The sequence below is a fragment of the Acinonyx jubatus genome, chromosome E2 (assembly GCF_027475565.1).
Source record: "Acinonyx jubatus isolate Ajub_Pintada_27869175 chromosome E2, VMU_Ajub_asm_v1.0, whole genome shotgun sequence".
NCBI lineage: Eukaryota > Metazoa > Chordata > Mammalia > Carnivora > Felidae > Acinonyx > Acinonyx jubatus.
In genome coordinates, this window is record NC_069396.1 from 55,316,779 (window position 1) to 55,340,498 (window position 23,720).

The 23,720-nt window shown below is 40.2% G+C and overlaps 3 protein-coding genes across 4 annotated transcripts in view; 1 reads left to right on the plus strand and 2 right to left on the minus strand.

Annotated features, from left to right (window-relative positions):
* Positions 1 to 23,720, minus strand: part of LOC106972991 (zinc finger protein 677-like) — a 433,591-nt gene that overhangs the window by 381,751 nt on the left and 28,120 nt on the right. The gene's annotated exons all lie outside the window — the stretch shown is intronic.
* The window catches only part of LOC106974915 (zinc finger protein 677-like), a 153,086-nt gene that overhangs the window by 45,960 nt on the left and 83,406 nt on the right, over positions 1 to 23,720 (plus strand). The window contains exon 7 of one of the 2 annotated variants that reach the window (XM_015072206.3): positions 10,886 to 13,479. The exons of the other annotated variant lie outside the window; for it this stretch is intronic. Within the exon in view, the coding sequence (XP_014927692.2) occupies positions 10,886 to 10,959 (74 nt within the window). The 3' untranslated portion in view covers positions 10,960 to 13,479. Of the gene's footprint in view, positions 1 to 10,885; positions 13,480 to 23,720 lie in introns of those variants that run through there. 2 annotated transcript variants of the gene reach the window in all.
* Positions 3,629 to 20,816, minus strand: LOC106974913 (zinc finger protein 677-like). The gene is made up of 4 exons (XM_053210958.1): positions 20,670 to 20,816; positions 15,846 to 15,914; positions 10,261 to 10,414; positions 3,629 to 5,525 (listed from the first exon to the last, which is right to left on the minus strand). Exons 2-4 carry the CDS (start codon positions 15,858 to 15,860, stop codon positions 3,877 to 3,879), a joined length of 1,818 nt encoding a protein of 605 aa, XP_053066933.1. The 5' UTR covers positions 15,861 to 15,914; positions 20,670 to 20,816; the 3' UTR covers positions 3,629 to 3,876.

A 23,720-nucleotide genomic window follows, 5' to 3' on the forward strand; every position in this document is an offset into this window, starting at 1 on the left:
TTCCTCTTTTTTCATAATTTTATCTTCTAATTCACCTATTCTCCCCCCTTCCCTTCAATCTGCACTGTGGCCACCTCCATTTTATTTTGCACCTCATTTATAGCATTTTTTTATTCATCATGACTATTTTTTAGTCCCTTGATCTCTGTAGCAATAGATTCTCTGCTGTCCTCTATTATTTTTTTCAAGCCCAGCAGTTAATTTTATGACTATTATTCTAAATTCTTGTTCAGTTATATTTCTTAAATCATTTTTGATCAATTCATTAGCTGGCACTACTTCCTGGAATATCTTTTTAGAATTCTCCCGTTTTGTCATTTTGGCTAGTTTTCTGTCCCTCATGCATTTTAAAAGCTTGGTGTGTGCTCTGCACCTATGAGCACTGCTGTATTAAAGTAGGGTCCTACACTGCCCAGGGCCTGGCCCTTCAGGCGGTGTTTTTTCAGAGGTTGTTACTTGCTGTCTGTTGTGACTTTGGTTATTTTATTGCCCTACTCCTAGAGATATTTTGGACCCTCCACCAGTTGTGCTTTGATTTGTTCCTGGGAGTAGCCCTGTAAAGGAAAACAGATAGACAAACAGGAGACAAAAACATACAAAGACACAAACAAAAAACTAAAGACTAAAAACAAAAAACCCCAAAACACCGACTGCAAGTAAAGAAGACGGTGGAGGCGGTGCTGATGGAAGAGCACATACAAAGAGAGAAATGACAGGGGGAAGGGGGAGAAAAAAATAAACATTGACTAGGCAGAGAGACTAAAAGGCTTAATCATGAGAGAAAGGAAAATAAAGGAGGGGTGGCAAACGAAACGAAGATAAAGTTACTCAGAGAAACTATCTGGCTTGATTATTCCAGAGAAGGAGAAAGGAGTGTAAAGAAGGTGTAGAACATGTATCAAGACAATGGATTAAATATGTCTGTTTAGACAAACCAATAACCAGAGTAACCAGCCTAGGGGAGGGAAGAGATAAGGAGGAGAAATGGTTGGGGGGGTGGGGAGGACAGAATATTTCTATATATCCAGAATTGACCTAGAGTGAATACAGGCAATGCTACAGCGCTTGTCAGGAGGAGCTGTCCACAGGGCCTGTGCCACTCTGGTGGATAAGCAGTTACCCAGTGAGAAGGGGCGTGGTTTGGTGTAGTCTGGACCCACCTCCCCTGTGGGCGGGGGAGTGATCCCTGAGGCCCCGTCTTGGTGGTGGTGGTGGCAGTGGGGAGGAATGGTGATCCCCCAGTCTCTTCCTCAGGGAGCCAGACCCAGTGGACTCTGTTTGAGTCGTCCTCACTGTGCCCCGGGCCAAGATGGGGTGGTCCTTCTCACTCCGCCAACTCCCCTGACCCTGCGCTTGGCTAGGATTCAAAGTCCTGCTGTGTGTGTGCTCTGGCACTGGGGAAGCGCCTCTCAGTGCGTAGGGTATGTGGTTCCATCTGGCTTTGTCTGTGACGCTGCACTTCCGGGAGGACCACATTCTCCTACTGCGGACTGGGCCGCTGCCCTCGCTACCCGCGCTGTGGCAGACGCAGGCAGACTTTGTCTCTTCTCACAGAACTCCAGGGAGATGGCTGCCTTTTCCTACTGCAGACTGTACCCTCGGCCCAGCCACTGAGCCCCAGGGGTGGCAGACGCAGGCAGGCTTTGTACTATCCCGCAGCCCTCCAGGGAGGGAACCACTTTCTCCAACTGGGGACTGAGCCCATGACCTGCCACCGCACCCAGGCCTGGCTCCCCTCCTCCTCAGGTGCACGAATAGGGAGCCGGCCCTAGTCAGTAGAAAGCCCCACAGTTAGAGATCGGATCCCAGTTAGTCTCAGTGCAAGGTCTTTCTCCTGTCCAGATATGGACCTACACTTCATTAGCCGCTCGCTCTCTTCCCTTTGTCTCTCCGCAGAAGGGGGTCCTTCCCCTCTATGCCCACGTGGCCTTTTTTTTTTATCTCCCCCAGTTCACAGTCATTCACTTATCTTTTTTCCAGTTTTCCCATTTTCTTCCTAGTAAATTCAGTCTCTTTTCCTCCCAGGCTCTAGTGTTCAAAGTCCTTTGACTTCTGCACTTCTTTGAGAGATGCAGGAAGTATGGATCCCCCTACTTCTCCATGTTGGCCCCTCCTCTCTCCCCTACTTTGGTTCTTTTGATTAAAAGGTCCTCTAGACTTTTCAGTTTCCAAAAATAAGACTAATTTTTTGCTCATTGATGATATACAACAGCAGTTACCTTTCACGAGAGGGAAAGACCATCATTCCTCTTCCATTTTCTCTACCACATATACCATGTTTAGTAACCCATCACTCTCACATGAAAATCTCATTCTTTCAGTGTCCCGACCTACTGTTTCATGGCCATCTGATAGAGTAATCCTTGCCTCTAATAAAATGAACAAAGGCTCTTAATGATACCATTGAATCCAGAGAAGTGCCTATGACCACAGAAAACATGGCAATTTAGATAATAGCTTTATAACTATTCACTGCCACTCCCCATGCTCTCAAATTTATACTGTATCTTAAAATTAGCATCCTAGTTTTTCCAGGTTATAGAGTATGAGTAAGCACCACCTACCTAATCAGTTAGGTTCCTTTCACCTTACCATTTCTTTCTGAGACCACTGTGGTTGACAAGTGAAACACATGTAATGAAAGTGTAACATCCATGGACTCCAAACTTGAGGCTTTAAGTCCTCAATAATACTGTAGCCTCAAGGAATATCAAATTGAGAGAGAGAAAGAGAGCGTGAGTGGGGGAGGGGCACAGAGGGAGAACCAGAATCCAAAGCAGGTTCCAGGCTCTCAGCTGTCAGCACATAGCCTGACGCGGGGCTCAAACCCATGAACTCTGAGATCATGACCTGAGCTGAAGTCAGACGCTTAACTGACAAAACCACCCAGGTGCCCCAAGAATAGCAAATGTAGTAAAAAAATTATAGGGGTGCCTAGCTGGCTCAGTCGGAAAAGCATGTGACTCTTGATTGTGTGGTTGTGAGTTTGAGTCCCATGATGCATGTAGAGAAGAAAATAAAATCTTTAAAGAGATTTAAACAGAAGATGATTAGGTGTTTCCAGATATACTTGTTGCATTGACACACTTCATCTCATGAATTTAAATAATTTTAATTTTCTGTGGAATTTAACACCTAAGATTGATTAATGCTCAAAATAAACCTAGTTCCCCCTAGTATGAATTTTCTTATGGTAGTCCACTGAGAGAATTGGCTGAATAAATTATCACTTTCATTACATTTGTAATGTTTCTGTCCAGTATGAATTCTTTGTTGTAAATTCTTTCAGGACCAAAAGTTGTACATTTTTTTTTTATTATTATTGGAAGTCTGTACCTCTTAATCCCATTCACTTATTTTTACCCTCCACCCCAAAGTTGTACACTTTTATAAAGCTGATCACACTCATTACATTTGTAAGGTTTCTCCCTAGAAAGAATTATGTTCCCCAAGGTATAACCTTGTATAAGCCTTGCCATACATTCCATTTGTATGGTTCGGAGATTTATATTCTGATACCAGGTGAGGTGTGAGCCATGGTTACAAGTTTTGCCACGTACATTAGTTTCATATGTTAACTCTCCTTGATGGAATCTGTGATGCTGAGTACAGCTTGAACACTTGCTCACTTTATTTGCAAGTTTTCTTTCTACCATGAGTTCTTTGATGACCCCAAAGCTGAAGCTTTGAATAAATGCACCACCACACATATTAGGTTTACTGTGTTTCTTTCCATGATGTGTTTTCTGATGCCTCATAAGTTTTGCAATTGGGCAAAAGCTTTGCCACACTCATTACATTTATAAGGTTTCTCTCCAGTATGGATTTTCTTATAATGAGTAAGATGTGATCATTCCACTAGAGGCTTTGCTACACTCATAACATTTGTTTCTCTCCAATATGCATTCTCTCATGACACCAAAGGTCTGAATGTTTGATATAAGCCTTATCACATTTATTACATTTATAAGGTTTTTCTCTCGTATGAATTCTTTGATGTCTCCTAAGGCTTGAACTTCGGATAAAATCCTTGTCACACACATTACATTTGTGTGGTTTCTCTCCAGTGTGTATTTTCCGGTGTGTATTAAGGGTTGCAAAATGGGTAAATGCTTTGCCACACTCATTACATTTGTAAGGTTTCTCTCCAGTATGAGTTCTCTCATGACCCCAAAGGTCTGAACGTTTGATAAAAGCCTTATCACACTTACTACATTTATAAGGTTTCTCTCCCGTATGAATTCTCTGATGTGCCATAAGGTTTGAACTTTGGATAAAATCCTTGTCACACACATTACATTTGTGTGGTTTCTCTCCAGTGTGTATTTTCTGATGCCTAGTAATGGATGCAAATTGGGTAAATGCTTTGCCACACTCATTACATGTGTAAGGTTTCTCTCCAGTATGGATTTTTCTATGTTGAGTAAGATTTGAACGCTCAGCAAAGGCTTTGCCACACTCGCTACATTTGTAAGGTTTCTCTCCAGTATGAGTTCTCTCATGACCCCAAAGGTCTGAACGTTTGATAAAAGCCTTATCACACTTACTACATTTATAAGGTTTTTCTCCCGTATGAATTCTCCGATGTGCCATAAGGCTTGAGCTTTGGTTAAAAGCCTTCTCACACACATTACATTTGTGTGGTTTCTCTCCAGTGTGTATTTTCTGATGCCTAGTAAGGTTTGCACATTGGGTAAACGCTTTGCCACACTCATTACATGTGTAAGGTTTCTCTCCAGTATGGATTTTCTTATGTCGAGTAAGATTTGAACGGTCTGTAAAGGCTTTGCCACAGTCATTACATTTGTAAGGTCTCTGTCCACAATGAATTCTCTCATGACTCATGAGATTTGAGCTTTTGCTAAAAGCCTTCCCACAGTCATTACACTTGTAAGATTTTCCTCTAGCATAACCTCTCCTGTATTGTGCAGGTAATAAAGGGTATTTTAAAATCTTCCTAGATTTATTCCAAATGTTTTTGGTACTGGGAGGAATTCCTTGAAGTGGTGAGACTGAGGAACCATTGCTGACAGACTTCTCAGTTGGATTACATTCATACATTTTCTCCTCACTGTGAAATCTCTGCAGTTCAGCCTGATGTGCCTGCAAACTTAATCCAATTCTATTTTCCAAGCAGTTTACATACTGGTTTCCAGCACCAATTCTGTTATTGTCTAGTTTTAACAAAGTCCTTATAAATGGCTCACCACCCATGAAATACTGGTATGTGTTATTTCTTACAGAAACACTCTGCTTTTTAGGAAGAGTAACTGAGGACTGATTAAGTTGCTGTTCTTCTCTACAAATGAAATTTTTGTTATGGGTCAAAGGCACTTTATAATTTCTTGTATCATATCCCCACTGACTTTCAAACTCATGCATATCTTCCCAGACTTCCTGGAGATCAAAATCCTTGATTCCATGACTTCCATTTCTCTCCAATATCACTAAGTGGTAAAATTCTCCTTTATTAATATTCTCTGTTGGTGATAATTCCTTGATTACAAATCCATCGGAAGGGATTCCTATTAAAGAGAGTTGGAAGGTAAATATTTTATACTGAATTACATAATTACACAACCAAATAATACTTTATACTGAACACAGTAAGTTTTTCAAGGATGGTCTTCAAACACTATTGTAATAATGTTTTTAAGTTTGCTTTTTATAAATTTTTCCATATTAATAATTTCTCTGATTTTAAGGTAATTTTTCCAAACACACATTATACACTATCCATATTTTTTGGCCATATAACTGGATAATGAAATGATACTTCATGATTACAGAGCTCACCTATACACTGGCTATTATATAACTGTGCATGAAATCAGAGATGTTTATCTTCCTTAATTCCTAATCTTTGTAAAAATGTATTTATCTCAAGCAGTTATTTCATAGTTCAGTGATTCTCAACATATCTTTGATTTCTCCTACTGTGTGTTCCTTATGGAATGTAAATTGTCTTTAGTTTTCAAGGAAGAATTCTTTAGAATTCCAGAGACTATTATTTTGTGTAACTGTGATTACTCACTAACTTAACCTGCTAGATCTATCGATTTTTAGATTGTAATACACAGGTTTCTTATAATAGTGTCTTGTTCTTTTCATCATATCCTCATACATTATTAAACACACATCATTATTAAACACCAGATCAAGTTGCAGTCATCAGCAATTTGTACTGTGTATGAATAGGGGTTTTTCTACAGTGTGGGAAGGGGCAGGACATGTGGAAACTTAGGTGCTTTGGTGCTCAAAATTAATATACCTGGAGATACCAGTATAGTTTCTTAGCTCAATAAAAAATCTGAGGAAAGGCCAGGACTTGGATTCAGAAAAGCAAGAGTGAAGCCCAAGGAGTAACAGGCCATGTGGCGACCGTGCTTGTGCTTGCACATCTATGGGAACATGGTTGTGTTGTAAGTTAAACGCCTGACCTTGGTGAAAGGAACTGATTTAGCAACAGGCATAATACGGACTCATCCTGTAAGAATGTATAGTACTGGTATGAGGTGAAAGTGGAAAATATCAAAAAGGAGACAGTATGGTGTTATAGGAAGACTATAGACTGACATCTGTTTCAGCATTTGTTCTGAAAAGTATCAAACTGAATAGCCCATGAATTCCATTTCTAGGTACTCAAGAGAACTATTTAATATATACATGTTCCAGGAAACACATACAAGAATTATTTTTTAAAGTTTATTTACTTAGAGTAAGAGGGAGAGTGGGGGAGGGGCAGAGAGAGAGAATCCCAAACAGGCTCCACACTGTCAGCACAGAGCCCATGGCAGAGCTCAAACTCTTGAACTGTGAGATCATGACCTGAGCCCAAATCCAGAGTCAGATGCTAAACTGATCCATCCAGGTGCCCCAAAATAATGTATTATTATATAAAAAGCTATGGCAAATCAATTTCATGATATTTCTGTGACTAAGGCAGTAACTTTAAAAAACCACAAAAAAAGTATGTTCTCAAGGTATCATAAAATCTTGGCTTAAAGAATGCCATAGATTTAGTTGCGGACAATGTGTGTTATAACAATGAGGTGTCACTCCACATGTATGGGAATGGCCAAAATCCAGAACACTAACACTGAATACTAGTGGGGATATGGAGCAGTAAGAACTCTCATTCACTGCTGGTGGGAATGCAAAATGGTATGCCACTTTGGAAGACTGCAAGTTTCTTACAGAATTAAACATACTACTAAATGTTGTCTAGCAGTCATACTCTTTGGTATTTACAAAAATAAGTTGAAAATTTACATCCACTAAAAAACCTACACACAAAATAGAAAAATCCTGTATTTGTATGGAACCACAAAAGAACCCAAATGCTAAAGCATCTTGAGAGAGAAGAACGAAGCTAGAGGAATCACATTCCCAATTTCAAACTCCCTGATTACAAAGCTGTGGTAATTAAAACAGTATAGTATTAGCATAAAAATAGATACACAGATCAACAGAACAGAACAGAGCCTAGAAATAAACTCACACACATGGTCAATTAATTTACAACAAAGAAGACATGACTGTACAATGGGGGAAAGTGCAATCTCTTCAATCGATGGTTTGGGAAAACGGGACAGCCAGAGGCAAAAGCGTGAAACTGGACCACTGACTGACACCATACACAAAAATTAACTCAGAATGGATTAAAGACTAAATCTAAGACCTGAAACCATAAAACTCCTAGAAGAAAAGATAGAGGGTAAGAAGCTCCTTGACACAGGTCTGGGCAAATTTTTTTGTTTTTTTTGACTCTTGACGCCAAAAGAAAAAACAAGAGCAAAAATAAGTGGGACAACATCAAACTAAAAAGTGTCTGCACAGCGAAGTAAACACTTTTTCAACAAAATGTAAAATTAGCAAATGATGTATCTGATAAGGGACTAATAATCCAAAACAGCCCAAAAATGCTCAAATGATCCAATTTAAGAAATGGGCAGAAGAGCTGAATAGACATTTTACAAAGACCTAGAGGTGGCCAACAGGACCATGAAAAGATGCTCAACGTCATTCATCACCAGGGAAATGCAAATCAAAACCACAGTGAGGTATCATTTCACACCTATTAGAATGGCAGTTATTAAAAACACAAGAATAACAAGCATTGGTGACAGAGTGGGGAATTTGTGCAGTGTTGGTGGGAGATGAAATGGTATAGCCAAGAGAACTACTGTGTGATCCACCAATTCTACTTCTGAGTATTTATCTGAAGAAAACAAAAATACTAACTCAAAAAGAAGCGTTCTGATGTTCACTGCAGCACTATTTATAGTAGTTGAAATACAGATACAATCTAAGTGTCCATTGATGGGTGAATGGATAAAGTTGTGTATATATAACACAATATTATCCAGCCATAAAAAAGAAAGAATCTTGCCATTTGTGACAACATGGATGGACCTTGAGGACATTATGCTAAGAGGAATGAGTCAAAGACCAATACAGTATGATTTCTCTTATATGTGGAATCTTAACAAAACAACCTCTCCTAGTAGATACAGAGAACAGATTGGTGGTTACTACAGGCAGGAAGTTGAGGGGACAGTGGCAGAAATGGGTGAAGGGATCAAAAGGTTAAGAAAAAAAAAGGGGAAGCCTAGCTGGCTCACTTGGTAGAGCATGCAACCCTTGACCTTGTGGTGGTGAGTTCAAACCCCACAATAGGTGCAGAGATTACTTAACATCAAAATTTGCTGCTGCCTCTTTAGTTCTTAAAACAACCTAAACAAAACACCACCCAAATTTATTAATATGGTGCTTTCCGTATATCAGGAATTCAATAAACATCTGTGGAATGATACATGTTTTTCCTACAGAAAAGCTAACTAGAGATGTCAGTAAGCTGTGCTGTATTTCAACTACATCTAATTTTGGATTTTCACTTTTTGGAATTATCCACATCATGACTTCCTCCTAATTAATGCACAATGGCCCAACCCTAGGAAGCCAGGATGGCCCAGGAAAGAAAGAGATAAACTTTAGCTCTACTTTTATTAGACAGATACTACATTTTGTTTGTCTCCTGAGAAGTTCTCTCTAGGACACAAAATAGAAATGGAAAGTGAACAGGTCCTGGGGTCTGCACTATAGAGGCCTCAGCTCTGACCTGTATGGAATGAGAACCAAGAGAGATCAGGGAAAAGATTCCTTAGGGACAGCCATCCCAGTCCCTCTCAAACCATGGCACCAGTATGGTCAGAGGGGCCAGGTAACAGCGTTGTAGGTCCTAATAGTGGGAGTTTAGACGTGTACACATTTGATTTACACATCTGAAGAACAGAATGAGAAGTGTGGGGGTGGGGGGTGAGGGAGGCTTTTCTTTGAAAGCTCATAAGGAATGAACTTGTATTTTCCCACAGATCCTTCCCAAACAGTATTTACTGGAGCCGTTTACTCTGTGCCCATCTAAGCTCTGACTTGTGCTCACATCTCCAATACATTCCCACCTGTCTGGATTTCCCCAAATATTCAGGTCACTTTCCACAGTCCAGGGCTCTTTCCCTGCTTCGAAAATGGAGATGATATTCAGCTCAAGAAGAGATTTCCATTTATAAAGAAAAACAGATCTGCTTTGCTCTTCCAGAATACATTCCCAGCTTGTTGTTCAACAAAGAAAGGACATTCAGTATATGTGGGTGTAGAAACATATTTCAAAAAGTAGTCAACTGAGTGCCTGAATGCTTAAGGATTATTTTAGGTATGCAGAGATCTGGTTCTTTCCAAGAAATATTGAACCAAAAGCACAAGGGTAAAACCACAAAATCAGATATTTTAAAAAATTGACCGTAAGGTTTCCTTTTCTTTCCCCAACTTTAAGTAACTTTATTGTCTCTGAGCCTTATCTTTAATGATGTCCGTGAAATTGGACTTACTAAGACTTTCAGGGTTTTTACATCCTATTCCCCAGACTTCTAGATGGTTATTTAAATTCTAGTTAGTTAACAAACAGTATAGTATGGGTTTCAGTAGAATTTAGTGATTCATATAACATATAATACCCAGTGCTCGTCATCACCATTTCCCTCCCATAAGGTTTTCTGACTAATGTTCTGCAACCACCTAAACAAGCAGGAGTGCAGAACTTCTGAAGGAAAGGGAAGTTAAGAGTCCATCTGCCACATTATGATGCCTTTCCATTCTCCATCAAAACGGCTGCAATCACTCCCTAAAGAACAGGGATTTGAAACTCCTATGATCAAGTCAGGGACTGTCAAAAGGAAATGCAAACACATAAAAAGTAATTACCGACTTCTGGAGGGAAGTTATCCTCACCCAGGGAGACCAGGGTCCTGTAGTTCTCCAACATCACGTCCCTGTACAAGGCCCTCTGAGCGGGGTCCAGGCACTCCCACTCCTCCTGAGAGAACTCTATGGCCACATCCCTGAAGGTCAACCGTCCCTGAAAGGAAAACACATTTCACCAAGTGGACAGGGAAAGTGTTCTTATTTGACACAAAATTAGGGAAGCACAGATGTGTAAAGATGGACTTAGCTAGAGTGAGTATTCTTTGATTTGTGTAAGTTAATTTTGAAGAGAGAGAGTTAACATAAAATTAGCCATTTTAAAGTACCATTCAGTGACAGTGCATTCACAATGTTGCATAAACCTCACCTCTGTCTAGATAGAAAACATTTTTATCAGCCCCAAAGGAAATCTTTTACCCATTAAGCAGGTGCTTCCTATTGCCCAGTCCCTGGCAACCACTAATGCTTTTTCTCTGGATTTACTGATTTTGGATCTTTTCATGTGAATGGAATGGCATCAAAAATGTGACCGTTTGCATCTGCCTTCTTTCACTTAGAATAATGTTTGGGGTTCATCCATGATATAGTATGTATCAGTGGTACATTTGCTTTCTTCTGCCTGCAGAGTATTCCATAGCAGGACTAGACCATATTCACTCAACTGCTGATGGGCATTTGCTTGTTACCACCTTTGCCTGATGTTAATAAGTTGCTGTGAACTTTCAAGTACAAGTAAGTTTGAATATTTGTTTTCAGTTCTTTTGGTTATATACCTAGGAGTGGAATTACTGGGTCACATGGTTTAATATTTTGAGAATTGGCCACACTGTTTTCTGCAGCAGCTACAATAGCTTAACAGCAATGTGTCATGATTCTAATTAGAATCTTTACATCTTTACCAACACTTATTTTTTGTTGTTGTTGTTGTTTTACAATAGTCATCCTAGTGGGTATGAAATGATAACTCATTTGGTTTTGACTTTGCATCTTACTAATGACTACTTTCATTGAACACCTCTTCTTGTGCTTGTTTCATTTGTATATCTTCTATGGAGAAACGTCTATTAAAATACTTTGACTATTTTGCAAATTGGGCTCTTTGTATTTTGGTTGTTGAGTTGTAGAGAAGTTCTTCATATATTTCTAGGTTCTGCACCCTTACTAGATTTGTGATTTGCAAATTATTTCCTCCCATTTGGTAGACTGTTTCACTCACGTGATAATGTCTCAGTGCACAGACATGATTGTGACAAATACCAATTTATCTACTTAGTCATTTTCTCTTTTGCTTTTGGTATCATATATAAAAATCCACTGCCAACCCTAAGGTCATGAAGATCTACCTCTATGTTTTCATCTAAGACTTCTATAGTTTTAGCTCTTACCTGTAGTCTTTTGATTAATTCTGAATTTATTTACTTATATGGTAGGAGGTAGTTTCAGTTTCATTGACACAAGGATATCCAGTTGTTCCAGTACCATTAAAGAGACTATTCTTTTTTCCACTGTTTTTGGCAGACTTGTAAAAGGGAATGGATTGCAGACGTATGGGTTTACTTGTGGACGCTCAATTCTATCACTTTGATCTGTATTTCTAGCCTCTGCTAGAATTATAGTTTTGATTACTCAAAGTTATTGTAGTCAGGTTTGATGTCAAGAATTCTAAGTCCTCCGATATTGTTCTTTCTCATATTTATTTTCGTTATTTGGTGTCCTTACCAATTCTATGTGAGTTTTAGAATGAGGTTTCCCATTTGGGCAAAACATGCTGTTGGGGTGTTCTAAGGACTGCATTACCCTTTATATTGCTCTGGGGAATACTGCCATTTTAAGGTCTTCTAAGCCACAAGCACAGGATATCTTGACATTTGTTTAGGTTTTCTTTAATTTTCCTCAACGACTTTGTATGAAATTTCAGTGTGTGTAAATCTTCCATTTCCTTGGTTAAATTTATTCCCATTTGTTTTCTTGCTCTTCTAAATGGAACTGTTTACTTACTGTCCATTTGTTGATTGCTCCTGTACAGAAACACAACCTGAATTTTGAGTGTTGATACTGTATTCTGTAACTTCAGTGAATTCATTCTAATAGTTTGAGGATTCTTATTTCTTTTTTTTTTATATGAAATATAATTTATTGTCAGTTTGGTTTCCATACAACACCAGTGCTCATCCCAAAAGGTGCCCTGCTCAATGCCCATCACCCACTTTCCCCTCTCCCCCACCCCCCACCAACCCTCAGTTTGTTCTCAGTATTTAAGTCTCATGGTTTGCCTCCCTCCCTCTCTCTAACTACCCCCCCCCCCAATGGTTCTCTGTTAAGTTTCTCAGGATCCACATATGAGTGAAAACATATGGTAACTGTCTTTCTGAGGATTCTTATTTCTAAATATAAGATCATGTACACCATGAGTGGAGATCGTTTGATTTCTTTTCCAATTCTGACACATTTTATTTATCCTCTGTATTTTCTCTAATTAAAGTTCCCATACAGTGTTGATATGTGGTGGCACAGTGGGGCATACGTGTTTTGTTCTTGATATTAGGGGGAAGTTTTCAGTTGTTCACCAATGAGTATGATGTTAGCTATGGAATTTTTATAATATCCTTTTTCGGACTGATCAGGTTCCCTTCTATTCCTAGTTTTGAGTGCAATGTTTTTGGTGAGTGGAGTGTTCTATATATGTCTGCTGAGTTTAGCTGGTTTAGTGTTGCACAGTCCTCTATTACTGATGTCTGGTGGTTCTGTCCATTATTAAAAAGGGAACACTGAGGTCTCCCTCTGTTATAGTAGAACTCTTTTTTTGCTTCAAAAAATCGGGGGCTTTGCTGTTATATACATATCATTTGTAGTTGTTTTATCTTCGTGATGGACTGACTCTTTTTTCAATATAGAATGTCCTTCAACATCTTTAGTAGCAATTTTACAACTTAAAGTCTGTTTGGTCTGATATGTGTATAGCTACTCAGGTAGGTTTCATGACTATCTGCAAGGAATGTCTTTTTCCATCCTTCCACTTTCAACCTATTTGTGTATCTAAAATGAGCCTTGGGGCGCCTGGGTGGCTCAGTTGGTTAAGCTTCCAACTTTGACTCAGGTCATGATCTCATGGTTTGTGGGTTCGAGCCCCACATCGGGCTCTGTGCTGACAGCTCAGAACCTGGAGCCTACTTCAGATTCTGTGTCTTCCTCTCTCTCTGCCCCTCTCCCACTCGTGCTCTGTCTCTCTCTCCCAAAAATAAAATAAACATTAAAATTTTTTTAAAAAAGCTGACTGATTGGGGCACCTGGGTGGCTCAGTCGGTTAAGCGTCTGACTTCGGCTCAGGTCATGATCTCACGGTTCGTGAGTTCGAGCCCCGTGTCGGGCTCTGTGCTGACAGCTCAGAGCCTGGAGCCTGTTTCAGATTCTGTGTCTCCCTCTCTCTCTGACCCTCCCTTGTTCATGCTCTGTCTCTCTCTGTCTCAAAAATAAATAAACGTTAAAAAAAATTTTTTTTCAATAAAAAAATAAAAAGCTGACTGATTATGTGCTTGCCAGGGATCTCCATGCATTTGTCATACTTGAAGTTAATTGAGTTTTTTGGATGTGTAGGTTGTTTTGACATATTGGGGAGGTTTTCAACTCTTATTTCTTCAAATATTCTTTCTGCCCTTTATCTTATCCTTCTAGGACTCCTATTACATGTATATCAGTATTCTTGATAGTGTTTGAAGATTTCTTAGTCTCCAGTCATTTTTCTTCTTTTTTTCCCTTTTATTCTTTTTCTCCCTTTCTTCTGCTTACACTTGATAATTTCAGTTAACTTATGTTTAGGTTCACTGATTCTTTATTATTATTGTCCATCTATTGTCCATTCACCCTCTAGTGAATTTTGAATTTTGGCTATTATACTTTTTTAACTCCAGAATAACTATTCCATCACTTTCTATTTCATCTGTCTCTTTACTGATATTTTCTATTTGTTGAAACATTATTCTCCTACTTCTTAGATGTTTTCCATGTTTTCCTTTAGCTGAGGATGTTCAAGACAGTTGATTTAAAATCTTTATTTAGTAAGTGGAATGTCTGTGCCTCCTCAGAAAGACTATCATTAACCTGGTAATCATGCTTAAGCTGTACAATCTTTTTTTCTTTTTTTTTTAAATGTTTATTGGTTTTTGAGAGAAAGACAGAATGTGAGCAGGGGAGGGGCAGAGAGAGGGAGACACAGAATCTGAAGTAGGCTCTAGGCTCTGAGCTGTCAGCACAGAGCCCCATGTGGACTTCTTATTCATTAACCATGAGATCATGACCTGAGCCCAAGTCGGACATCTTATCGACCTAGCCAACCAGGCACCCCGTAACAATTTTAAGATACCCTTATGTGTCTGTAGTGAAGTCTGCCTGCTGAGAAGCCACCACCATGGCATTCTTTGAAACAGTAAGAAATTGTAAAGGACCCATGTTTCTTCATTTAGTGAATGCTCCAATGAGGATCTAAAAAAGCAGTTATCTCTACGTTTACTAACATGAGAACAACTTCAAGACATATGGTATGTAAATATTTCAATTTGCAGAGTGAATATGATGATAAAACATGTAGTGAAGAATATTTTCTAAAATCACATTACAATATGTAAATACATTTTTAGAAGATTTGCACTAAAGAGAACATCGGTTCCTGATGAAGACAATCCGTGATGGTGAAAGATGTGAGAGGGAATGGTTATTTTACTTATTAGTTTCTAAGATGTACCACTGTGTGGAACTGAACCACAAAAATATATACTAGAGGGGTTTAATACAAAAAAAAATTTAACAATTATTAGTAAAATGAAAATTGAGCACCAGCCTCTCTGATGACAGAAAGTTCTGGTCCTATGTCAGGCTAAGTTATAAACATTTTTATTTAAAATATCTACGGCATAAGAGTTCCTGAAAGAACACCACACATGGTCTTTATGAGATGGATGTGCTATAAATAATTTAAAGAACACTTACTGTTAGAAAAATAGGTTGATTCTACATTTTAAAACTAATTGTGTTAACAAAACAAAACTCTCTATTCCTTATCCATACTTTGAACTTCCCATTCTATTCCAAAGTATTAATATTTGGGAGTCAGAAGCACACTGATTCCCTCGTTTAACGTCAAAAGGCATTTGTAAAATCAGACAAAGCAAATTTCCCTGTCAGTCTTATTTTCCAGGGTTTCTCAAGTACTTGTGAGCATTAATATATTACTTACGTATGTAATCTCTTTAATCCTGGTTTATTTATATGAGCTGAATGGGAATCTAGAAGGAGTCTCTGAAGAATCCTACTGCCCAACCTCAAGGACACGACAGCCCACTTCCCCCATCTCTAGTTCTTGCCTGCAAAGAAACTCCTTCACAGGATAACCACCTAAAAGGAGCCTCTTCCCAAGTTCCATGTCACTGGGTCACAGTGAGATGGAATCTGCATGGAGATGAGAGGAGACTGGGAGAAGGCCCTGGGTGGGAGTAAACACTGTAGGCAGGACAACTCTGAGATGGAGAAGATTAATGAGTCCAAAATGTGACATTTTAGGAAGAACAATCATCGAAAAATAGGACTTTTACCTGGAAAAGAGCCATTCCTCCTTTTTTTTCCCCCTCTTCTTCTGGTCTTCCTTCTCAGGTAAGGCTATACTGTGTGACAAAAAGTATGTTGTTTAATGTTTAGAATCAAGATATCCTCTTCCTCTGCCACAGTATGCATATAGAGTATGCATACAGAGAGCACCTTACTATGGGAAAAAGACCTTTGCTGCCCACCGCAACAAAAGGGATGCAGGGAGAATAAACTCCTATATGGAGTCCAACAAGTGCATTTGTCAAGCATTTCTTCAGAAAGCCCTCCCCTCCTGCTGAAACGTACACACTCTACTGAAACTGCATTGTCTTGTCTACCTGGCACTCAGCCTAAGGGAACTCCCTCATTCAAGTTCTTGGCTCCTCCCTAGGAAGCCAGTATCCAATGAATGGTTGATGGAAGACACAGAAGCCTGTCCATGCCATCAATTTGGAACAAGTTGCCACCTGAGCTCCAAAGCTCCCTGGTTACTACACTCTGAGTTTAGACCTTTGTCCTCATGGTGATGGGAAGCCATGAGAAGGTTTAATGTCAAAAGATGACACAAATTTTTAAGATACAGCTAAGACACACAGAGAGGGTGGAGCTGACAGAGGCATGTCTCTCTCTCTAAGACTATTCTGCCTCTTTCTAAGTGGTTTTTATTATTTTTGGAAATGGGTCACATTGTAAACTCTAATGATAACTGCATACCCTCATCCAGAAAACTGCCAACACAAAAACACACCCAACTTTTGAAAATCATTTCAGGGATCTTATTAGCTCAGGTTCAGAATTTTTGGTCTGTCATCTCCATGTTACAGGTAGGTACACTGGGGCTGAGAAGGGGAGTAATTTTACCAAGTTACCCTTAAGAAGTTTGAGTTGAGTGAGCAGAACTGGGTGTAAGTAAATTCTGAAATGATGGCCTGGATAGCTTTAAGCAGAAAGGGCTTGTCCTGGCATCCTAATCAGCAAGGAGGAAGTCAAACTTTCACTCTTTGCAGATGACTTGTACTTTATATGGAAATCCCAAAGATTCCACCAAAAAACTGCTAGAACTGATCCATGAATTCAGCAAAGTCTCAGGATATAAAATTAATGCACAGAAATCAATTGCATTTCTTTTTTTTTTTAATGTTTATTTTAGAGACAGAGAGAGAGGCAGAGCATGAGGAAGGGAGGGGCAGAGAGAGAGGGAGACATAGAATCCGAAGTAGGCTCCAAGCTCTGAGCTGTCAGCACAGAGCCTGACGCAGGGCTCAAACTCAAAAACAGTGAGATCATGACCTGAACTGAAGTCAGACACTTAACGGACTGAGCCACCCAGGTGCCCCTAATTGAATTTCTATACACCAATCATGAAGCAGCAGAAAGAGAAATCAAGGAATCGATCCCATTTACAACTGCACCAAAACCTATAAAATACCTAGGAATAAACCTAACCCAAGAGGAGGAAAATCAATACCCTGAAAACTATATAGAAAGCTTACGAAAGAAATTGAAGACACCAAAAAAAAAAAAAAAAAAAAAAAGGAAAAATATTCCACACTCATGGATGGGAAGAACAAATATTGTTAAAATGTCAATACTACCCAAGGCAATCTACATATTCAATGCAATCCCTATCAAAATAATACCAGCATTCTTCACAGAGCTAGAAAAAACAATCCTACAATTTGTATGAAACCACAAAAGACCCCAAATAAAGCAATCCTGAAAAAGATAACCAAAGCTGCAAATATCACAATTCCGGACTTCAAGCTGTGTTACAAAGCTGTAATCAGCAAGACAGTATGGAACTAGCACAAAAACAGACCCACAGATCAATGGAACAAACTAGAGAACCCAGAAATGGACCCACACACATATGGCCAACTAATCTTTGACAAAGCAGGAAAGAATATCCAATGGAATAAAGACAGTCTCTTCAGCAAGTGGAGCTGGGAAAACTGGACAGTGACATGCAGAAGAAATCTGGACCACTTTCTTACACCATACACAAAAATAAATTCAAAATGGATGAAAGACCTAAATGTAAGACAGGAAGCCATCAACATCCTCGAGGAGAAAGCAGGCCAAAACCTCTTTGACCTGGCCGCAGCAACTTCTTACTCAACATGTCTCCAGAGGCAAGAAAAACAAAAACAAAAATGAACTATTGGGACCTCATCAAAATAAAAAGCTTCTGCACAGCGAAGGAAACAATCAGCAAAACTAAAAGGCAAACAGCGGAATGAGGGAAGATATTTGCAAATGGCATATCAGATAAAGGATTAGTATCCAAAATCTATAGAGAACTTCTCAAACTCAGCACCCAAAAAACAATCCAGTGAAGAAATGAAGACATGAATAGACACTTTTCCAAAGAAGACATCCAAATGGCCAACCGACACATGAAAAAATGCTCAACTTCACTCACCATCAGGGAAATACAAATCAAAACCACAATGAGATACCACCTCACACCTATCAGAATGGCTAACAGTAACAACTCAGGCAACGACAGATGTTGGCGAGGATGCAGAGAAAGAGGATCTCTTTTGCACTGCTGGTGGGAATGCAAATGGGTGCAGCCACTCTGGAAAAAGTATGGAGGTTCCTTAAAAAATTAAAAGTAGAACTACCCAATGACCCAGCACTTGCAGTGCTACATATTTATCCAAGGGATACAGATGTGCTGCTTCGAAGGGGGACACGCACCCCAATGTTTAAAGCAGCACTATTGACAATAGCCAAAGAATGAAAACAGCCCAAATGTCCATTGACTGAATAATGGATAAAGAAGATGTGGTATATACATATATATGTGTATATATACATACATACATACATATATACACACACACACACAAGTATATATGTATATAAGTATATATATGTATATACAAGTATTATATGTATATATATAAGTGGAGTATTAACTTGGCAATCAAAAAGAATGCAATCCTGCCATTTGCAACAATATGGATGGACTAGAGTCTATCATGCTAAGTGAAATTAGCAGTCAGAGTAACACATACAACATACGACTTCACCCATATGTGGAATTTATGACACAAAACAGATGAACATAAGGGAAGGGAAGCAAAAATAATGTACAAACAGGGAGGGAGACAAAACATAAAGACTCAAATACAGAGAACAAACTGAGGGTTGCTGGAAGGGTGCTGGGTGGGAGGATGAGCTAAATGGATAAGGGGCGTTAAGAAGGACACTTCTTGGGATGTTCACTGGGTTTTATATGTAGGGGATGAATCACTGGATTTTGCTCCTGAAATCATTATTGCACTACATGCTAACTGGGATGTAAATTTAAAAAAAAAAAAAAGTGTTGGTCCTAATTCCAGATTACCTTTCATATTCCCGAACAAGAGAGGCTTGTCTTTCATGGGTTTGATCAAACCCAAAGATTTAATTTCTCTTTTCCAGAAAAGCTGTATGAAATGACAAATAGTTACAAGTCCTGGAAAACATGAAAAAGGGTGACCTGTGGGGATGAGCTCTGAGCAATATGTATTATGAACAGATGGGCTCTGCTGGAACAAAGTTCCACATCAATCCAGACCACCTTTCAACATGTGTACAGAAAAGACAAAGGGGACTTGAGAGGATCGTCTAATTAGTTGGAGACTTCAGCTTGGAACTCAGTAATGTAAAAGATCACTTAAGGGAAAAAGAGAACTGTTGAATATTAAATTAACTGCCTGAACACGTTTTGAGTGTTAAAGATTATCAACATCCTTAACGGATGTGTAAGGAAATATTATAAAGTTATTTACCAGAAATCAAAGAATGGTTCCAACGTATGATAGAGTAGAAAGTATATAAAATTCATAATCTGAACAATAAAATTCAGAGGGAAAATAATTTGGAAATTAAAAAGATATCCAATGGATTCTGAGATTAAAGCCAAAACAAGTGTGAGGATACACCAAAGAATACCATGAGCCACAGGAAAAAGGGAGAGAGACAAACAGTACTGTTAATGATGGCCATTGTAAAAAGCACCATGTGGTTATAGAAAGTCTTCCCTGGTTAACTCACTGAGCTAGTCCTCTGCCCTCTAGATGAGTAGGGGTTGCAAATGGAATTGATCTTCTGATGCAATGCTTAGAAACAGCAGATGCCTCTAACATCAGGGTTCACAACTCTCAATCTCTTCTGTATAACGAACAATTCACCAAATTTTAGATTAATGAAGTCATAAAGCCACAAATCAGTACTTCACAACTTAATATCCCCATATCCAATCAATTCAGTACTCACCTGGGTTTGGGTCCTGTGCTTTGTCTGAGACCACTACGTGTTTTCTTCTCTGTATAAGTCTCTGTGTCCTTGTTTCTCTTCTGTCCTTTTGTCCATTTCTGTGTCCCTGCCTCACTATTCCTCCTCCAACAGTCTGACCCCACTCTATTACGGCCTCTGTTTCAATCCCCGCCGTTCTTTCTCCCCACACTTTATGATGGCCTTCTAACTCTGCAGATTTCTGCGTCTTTCCCTGCCATCTCTGTCCCCACTCTGACCTCCCTGCGGCGGGGCGAAGGGCCTGCATCCACCTCCCTAGTGACGACTGTGCACGACGCGGTTGGGGGTGGACGGCAGTGGGTAAACTCGGGAGTCAGAGAAAGGTTCTGAGCAGGAAAGCGACTGTCAGGGCGATCGGGGTCTGCAAGGGCCAGAGACAGAAAGGCTGGGCCCGTACCTGCCTCAGAGCGATTTTAAACGGAAACGATGCAGAGGCCCGGGACCCGCCCCGAGCGACTGGGATCGGAACGTCTTATAGCCACGCCGCGAGAGGTGAAAGGGACGAGTGAATGCAAGGATTTTACCTTCCAGGCGACCCCGAAACCTGGATGTGGAGGCGGGGCTTTAGGAGCTCGGCCCCTGGTGTAAACCAGGAAAATGGAGACTCACTCACCCGAGCGCGCTGGTTGCTCCGGGCGATCCAGTTCCGGGTCTGCAGGAAAGTGCGCAAGCGCGAGTCGCTGGGCGGGGCCGAGGCGCGTTTATGACACGGCGGGTTTAGGCGGGGCCTGGGCGTACAGTGTCCTCCCCTGCTCAGGGTCTGCTTCCTGGTGTCTGCCAGTCCTGTTTGTCTTTTCTGCCCCGCGGTTTCAGGTTCTGCTTTTGGATTCCTCCCAATCCCGCTGGTGTCGTTTGGAGCCAGGCTGGGCACAAGGTTAGGGAAGGGTGGGCCGCTTCTGTTGGCAGCGGCGGTATTTGACAAATTCAACGCGATGCCGGGGGAAACATTTGTAGCAAGCAGTGTAGACGCGCCTCCAGCTGGGGAGGCGGAGCAGCGCGGGGACTTGGGGCTGGGGGTCCTAGTGGGTCGACTGAGACGCGGACAGTTACAGCTCTTTGTTTAATGCAGCAAAAGCCGGGGTGGTCAGTGTCGGTGATGGACGCTACATTGCGAAATGCAAAACCGTTTTGTGGAGAATGTGCAGTTTGGTATTAACTCCCCATCAGAGCTTTTCACTGAATTGTCACTTCTCTCTACTCGCCGGACTGCTTTCCGCCCTGGGCTGTGGGAGCGAAAAGCTGGCAAGTTGCTTTAAAGGAACATTTTTGCCTCTATAAGTGTTCATTAGTGTCTTTTTCTTTAGATTTGATATTCGAATCCACACCTCTCGAGATGAATTACAAATCCAAACGTCTTTGAAACCTACCACATGGCACCTGTATTTGCTTAAGCCCTTAATTGCCAAATTTCATTGCAATTTTAATTTTTTTTAATCTTTGTTCTCGGTTATTTTGGAAGGATTTTTTTCCCTTGAAAATTAGATTTTTTAAAATGTATTTATTTTGAGAGAGAGCACGGGAGGGAGAGCAAGCGGGGAGGGGCAGTGAGCTAGATCTGCAATCCGAAGCCGGCTCTGAGCAGAGCCCTCTGTCCCCTCCCCCGGCCCCCCCCCCCCCCCCCTCCAACTCTGGGCTGGATCTCACAAACCCTGAGATCCGGACCTCAGCCAAAAGCAAGAGTCTGAGGGTCAGCCACTGAGTCATCCAGGTACCCGGAAAATTAGATCTGTTTGTTTTCTGTTTCTGAATGCTTGGTAACAAGTGCAGATGAGGAGGCTTGTAAAAGGTGTACTCTTTCAGAGATACTTAACTTTTCCTAGTACTGATGAAATAGTGGTTTTGAAATATTTCCAGAGACATGTCTGTTCTTTATGTCAATAATACAAGCAAATTGTAAAACTAGGTTTTCATATTTTCAGCAGCATCATATATACTGTTAATAATCTTCAATAGGAAATATGCAAGTTAATAGCTCCTCTTCTGTTTTCCTGTGGAAATCCTGAAGGTGGTGCTGGCTGGATTTGTTTTTCACACCCTCTCTATTGAGTGACTGCCCCCTCCAGTGCTTAAATCTCTGCAAGGAGTGAATGAACACATGACTACACATTCTTTAACAGTTTACAATAGTTTATAGGTATCTTGTCATTTTAGAGAGTTGTGTATGCCTTCTGTAGCATTCAGAGGGGACCCTGGACACAATAAGGTCAGGGCTCCAGAGAACAGAAGGGCTGATTGTTAAAAAAAAAAAACCATGGAGTAATTAGGGTAGAGGGGTTCTGCACCCACCAACTGGGATTTTCAGAAAGAGCCAAATGAAATGAAAAGGTGGAAGAGAGAGCTTAAAACGATACAAAGGTGCTTATCAAGACAAGGATGCCTTGGGTAGCCCTCACCTCTGGGGAAATTCTGGAGATGTTCCTGTGAATGTGCTGGACCCACTGCTTGTATCTTAAGACGTGGAAAACTATGGAGATGCTGGTCCAGGTCATGAATCCCTAATGGCCCACAGGAAGGAAGGTTAAAAGTAGGGCAAATGGTGATTGGGTGATCTTGTTATTCAGCACCTCCTGGTCAAATTTCTTTGTGATGTTTCCACTGTTCATTGTCAGTCACAAGAAGAGAGAAAGTGGTATTTACCCCCACAGTGAGGATCCAGCAGCTGATTGTTAGAGAGGTGCGCAGAGCTTTTATTTTAAGTTCTATCGTCTTGGAGTTCCTGGGGCCAATCGTGATGTCCTGGAAGACACTCAAGAAGCAGGTGATGCCAATGGATACACCAGTGGCCACTCGGAACATACAAAACAAATATGCATCAAAACTCAACGAAGATATTTTTCAAGCCAAAAGTGTTGCTGAGCAACGTCTTTAATGATGATGAGCCAGAGGGTGGCTACAGTCAGGTGCTTGAGAAGCAGGTCTTAGGAAGGTATTTAATCATTTTTAATTATTTTTTACCATATAGACTTCTCTTTTGTTTGACCTTTATCCCGCTGTAGGATGTGCAGGATAAAAACATTTATTGTCGGGGCACCTGGGTGGCTCAGTTGGTTAAGCGTCCAACATTGGCTCAGGTCATGATCTCATGGTTTCTGGGTTTGAGCCGTGTGTTGGGATCTGTACTGACAGCTCGGAGACTGGATCCTGCTTTGGATTCTGTGTCTCCCTCTCTCTCTGATCCTCCCCTGCTCACACACTGCCTCTGCCTCTCCCTCAAAAATAAATGAACTTAAGAAAAAATTTAAAAAAACAAAAAAGAACATTTATTGTCATTTTGATAGGAATTCCCATTTCCCAAATACCAAGCATTAATGATGTTATCCCCCACTTTAGTTTATGCTGGTTATTAACTTTTCTTATGCACTTTGGCATACTTCTGAATTTTTAGCTTCACTGATCTCATAATCTGTTTATAAATAAACATCTCATAAGGATATCCATACTGATTTTTTTAAGTTTTTGTGAATATTTTTATTTGTTCATTATTCTGTAAGATTTTTGCAGTAACATTGCTAGTTCGAAAAACTATGTCAATACATTTAAAAAACTATATCAGGATCAAATTAAATTCATAAATT

Coding starts and splice junctions, on each gene's coding strand:
- LOC106974913 (XM_053210958.1), bottom strand. Junction 5,526..10,260: donor TAACTTCCCTCCAGAAGTCG/GTAATTACTTTT, acceptor TCTCTTTAATAG/GAATCCCTTCCGATGGATTT.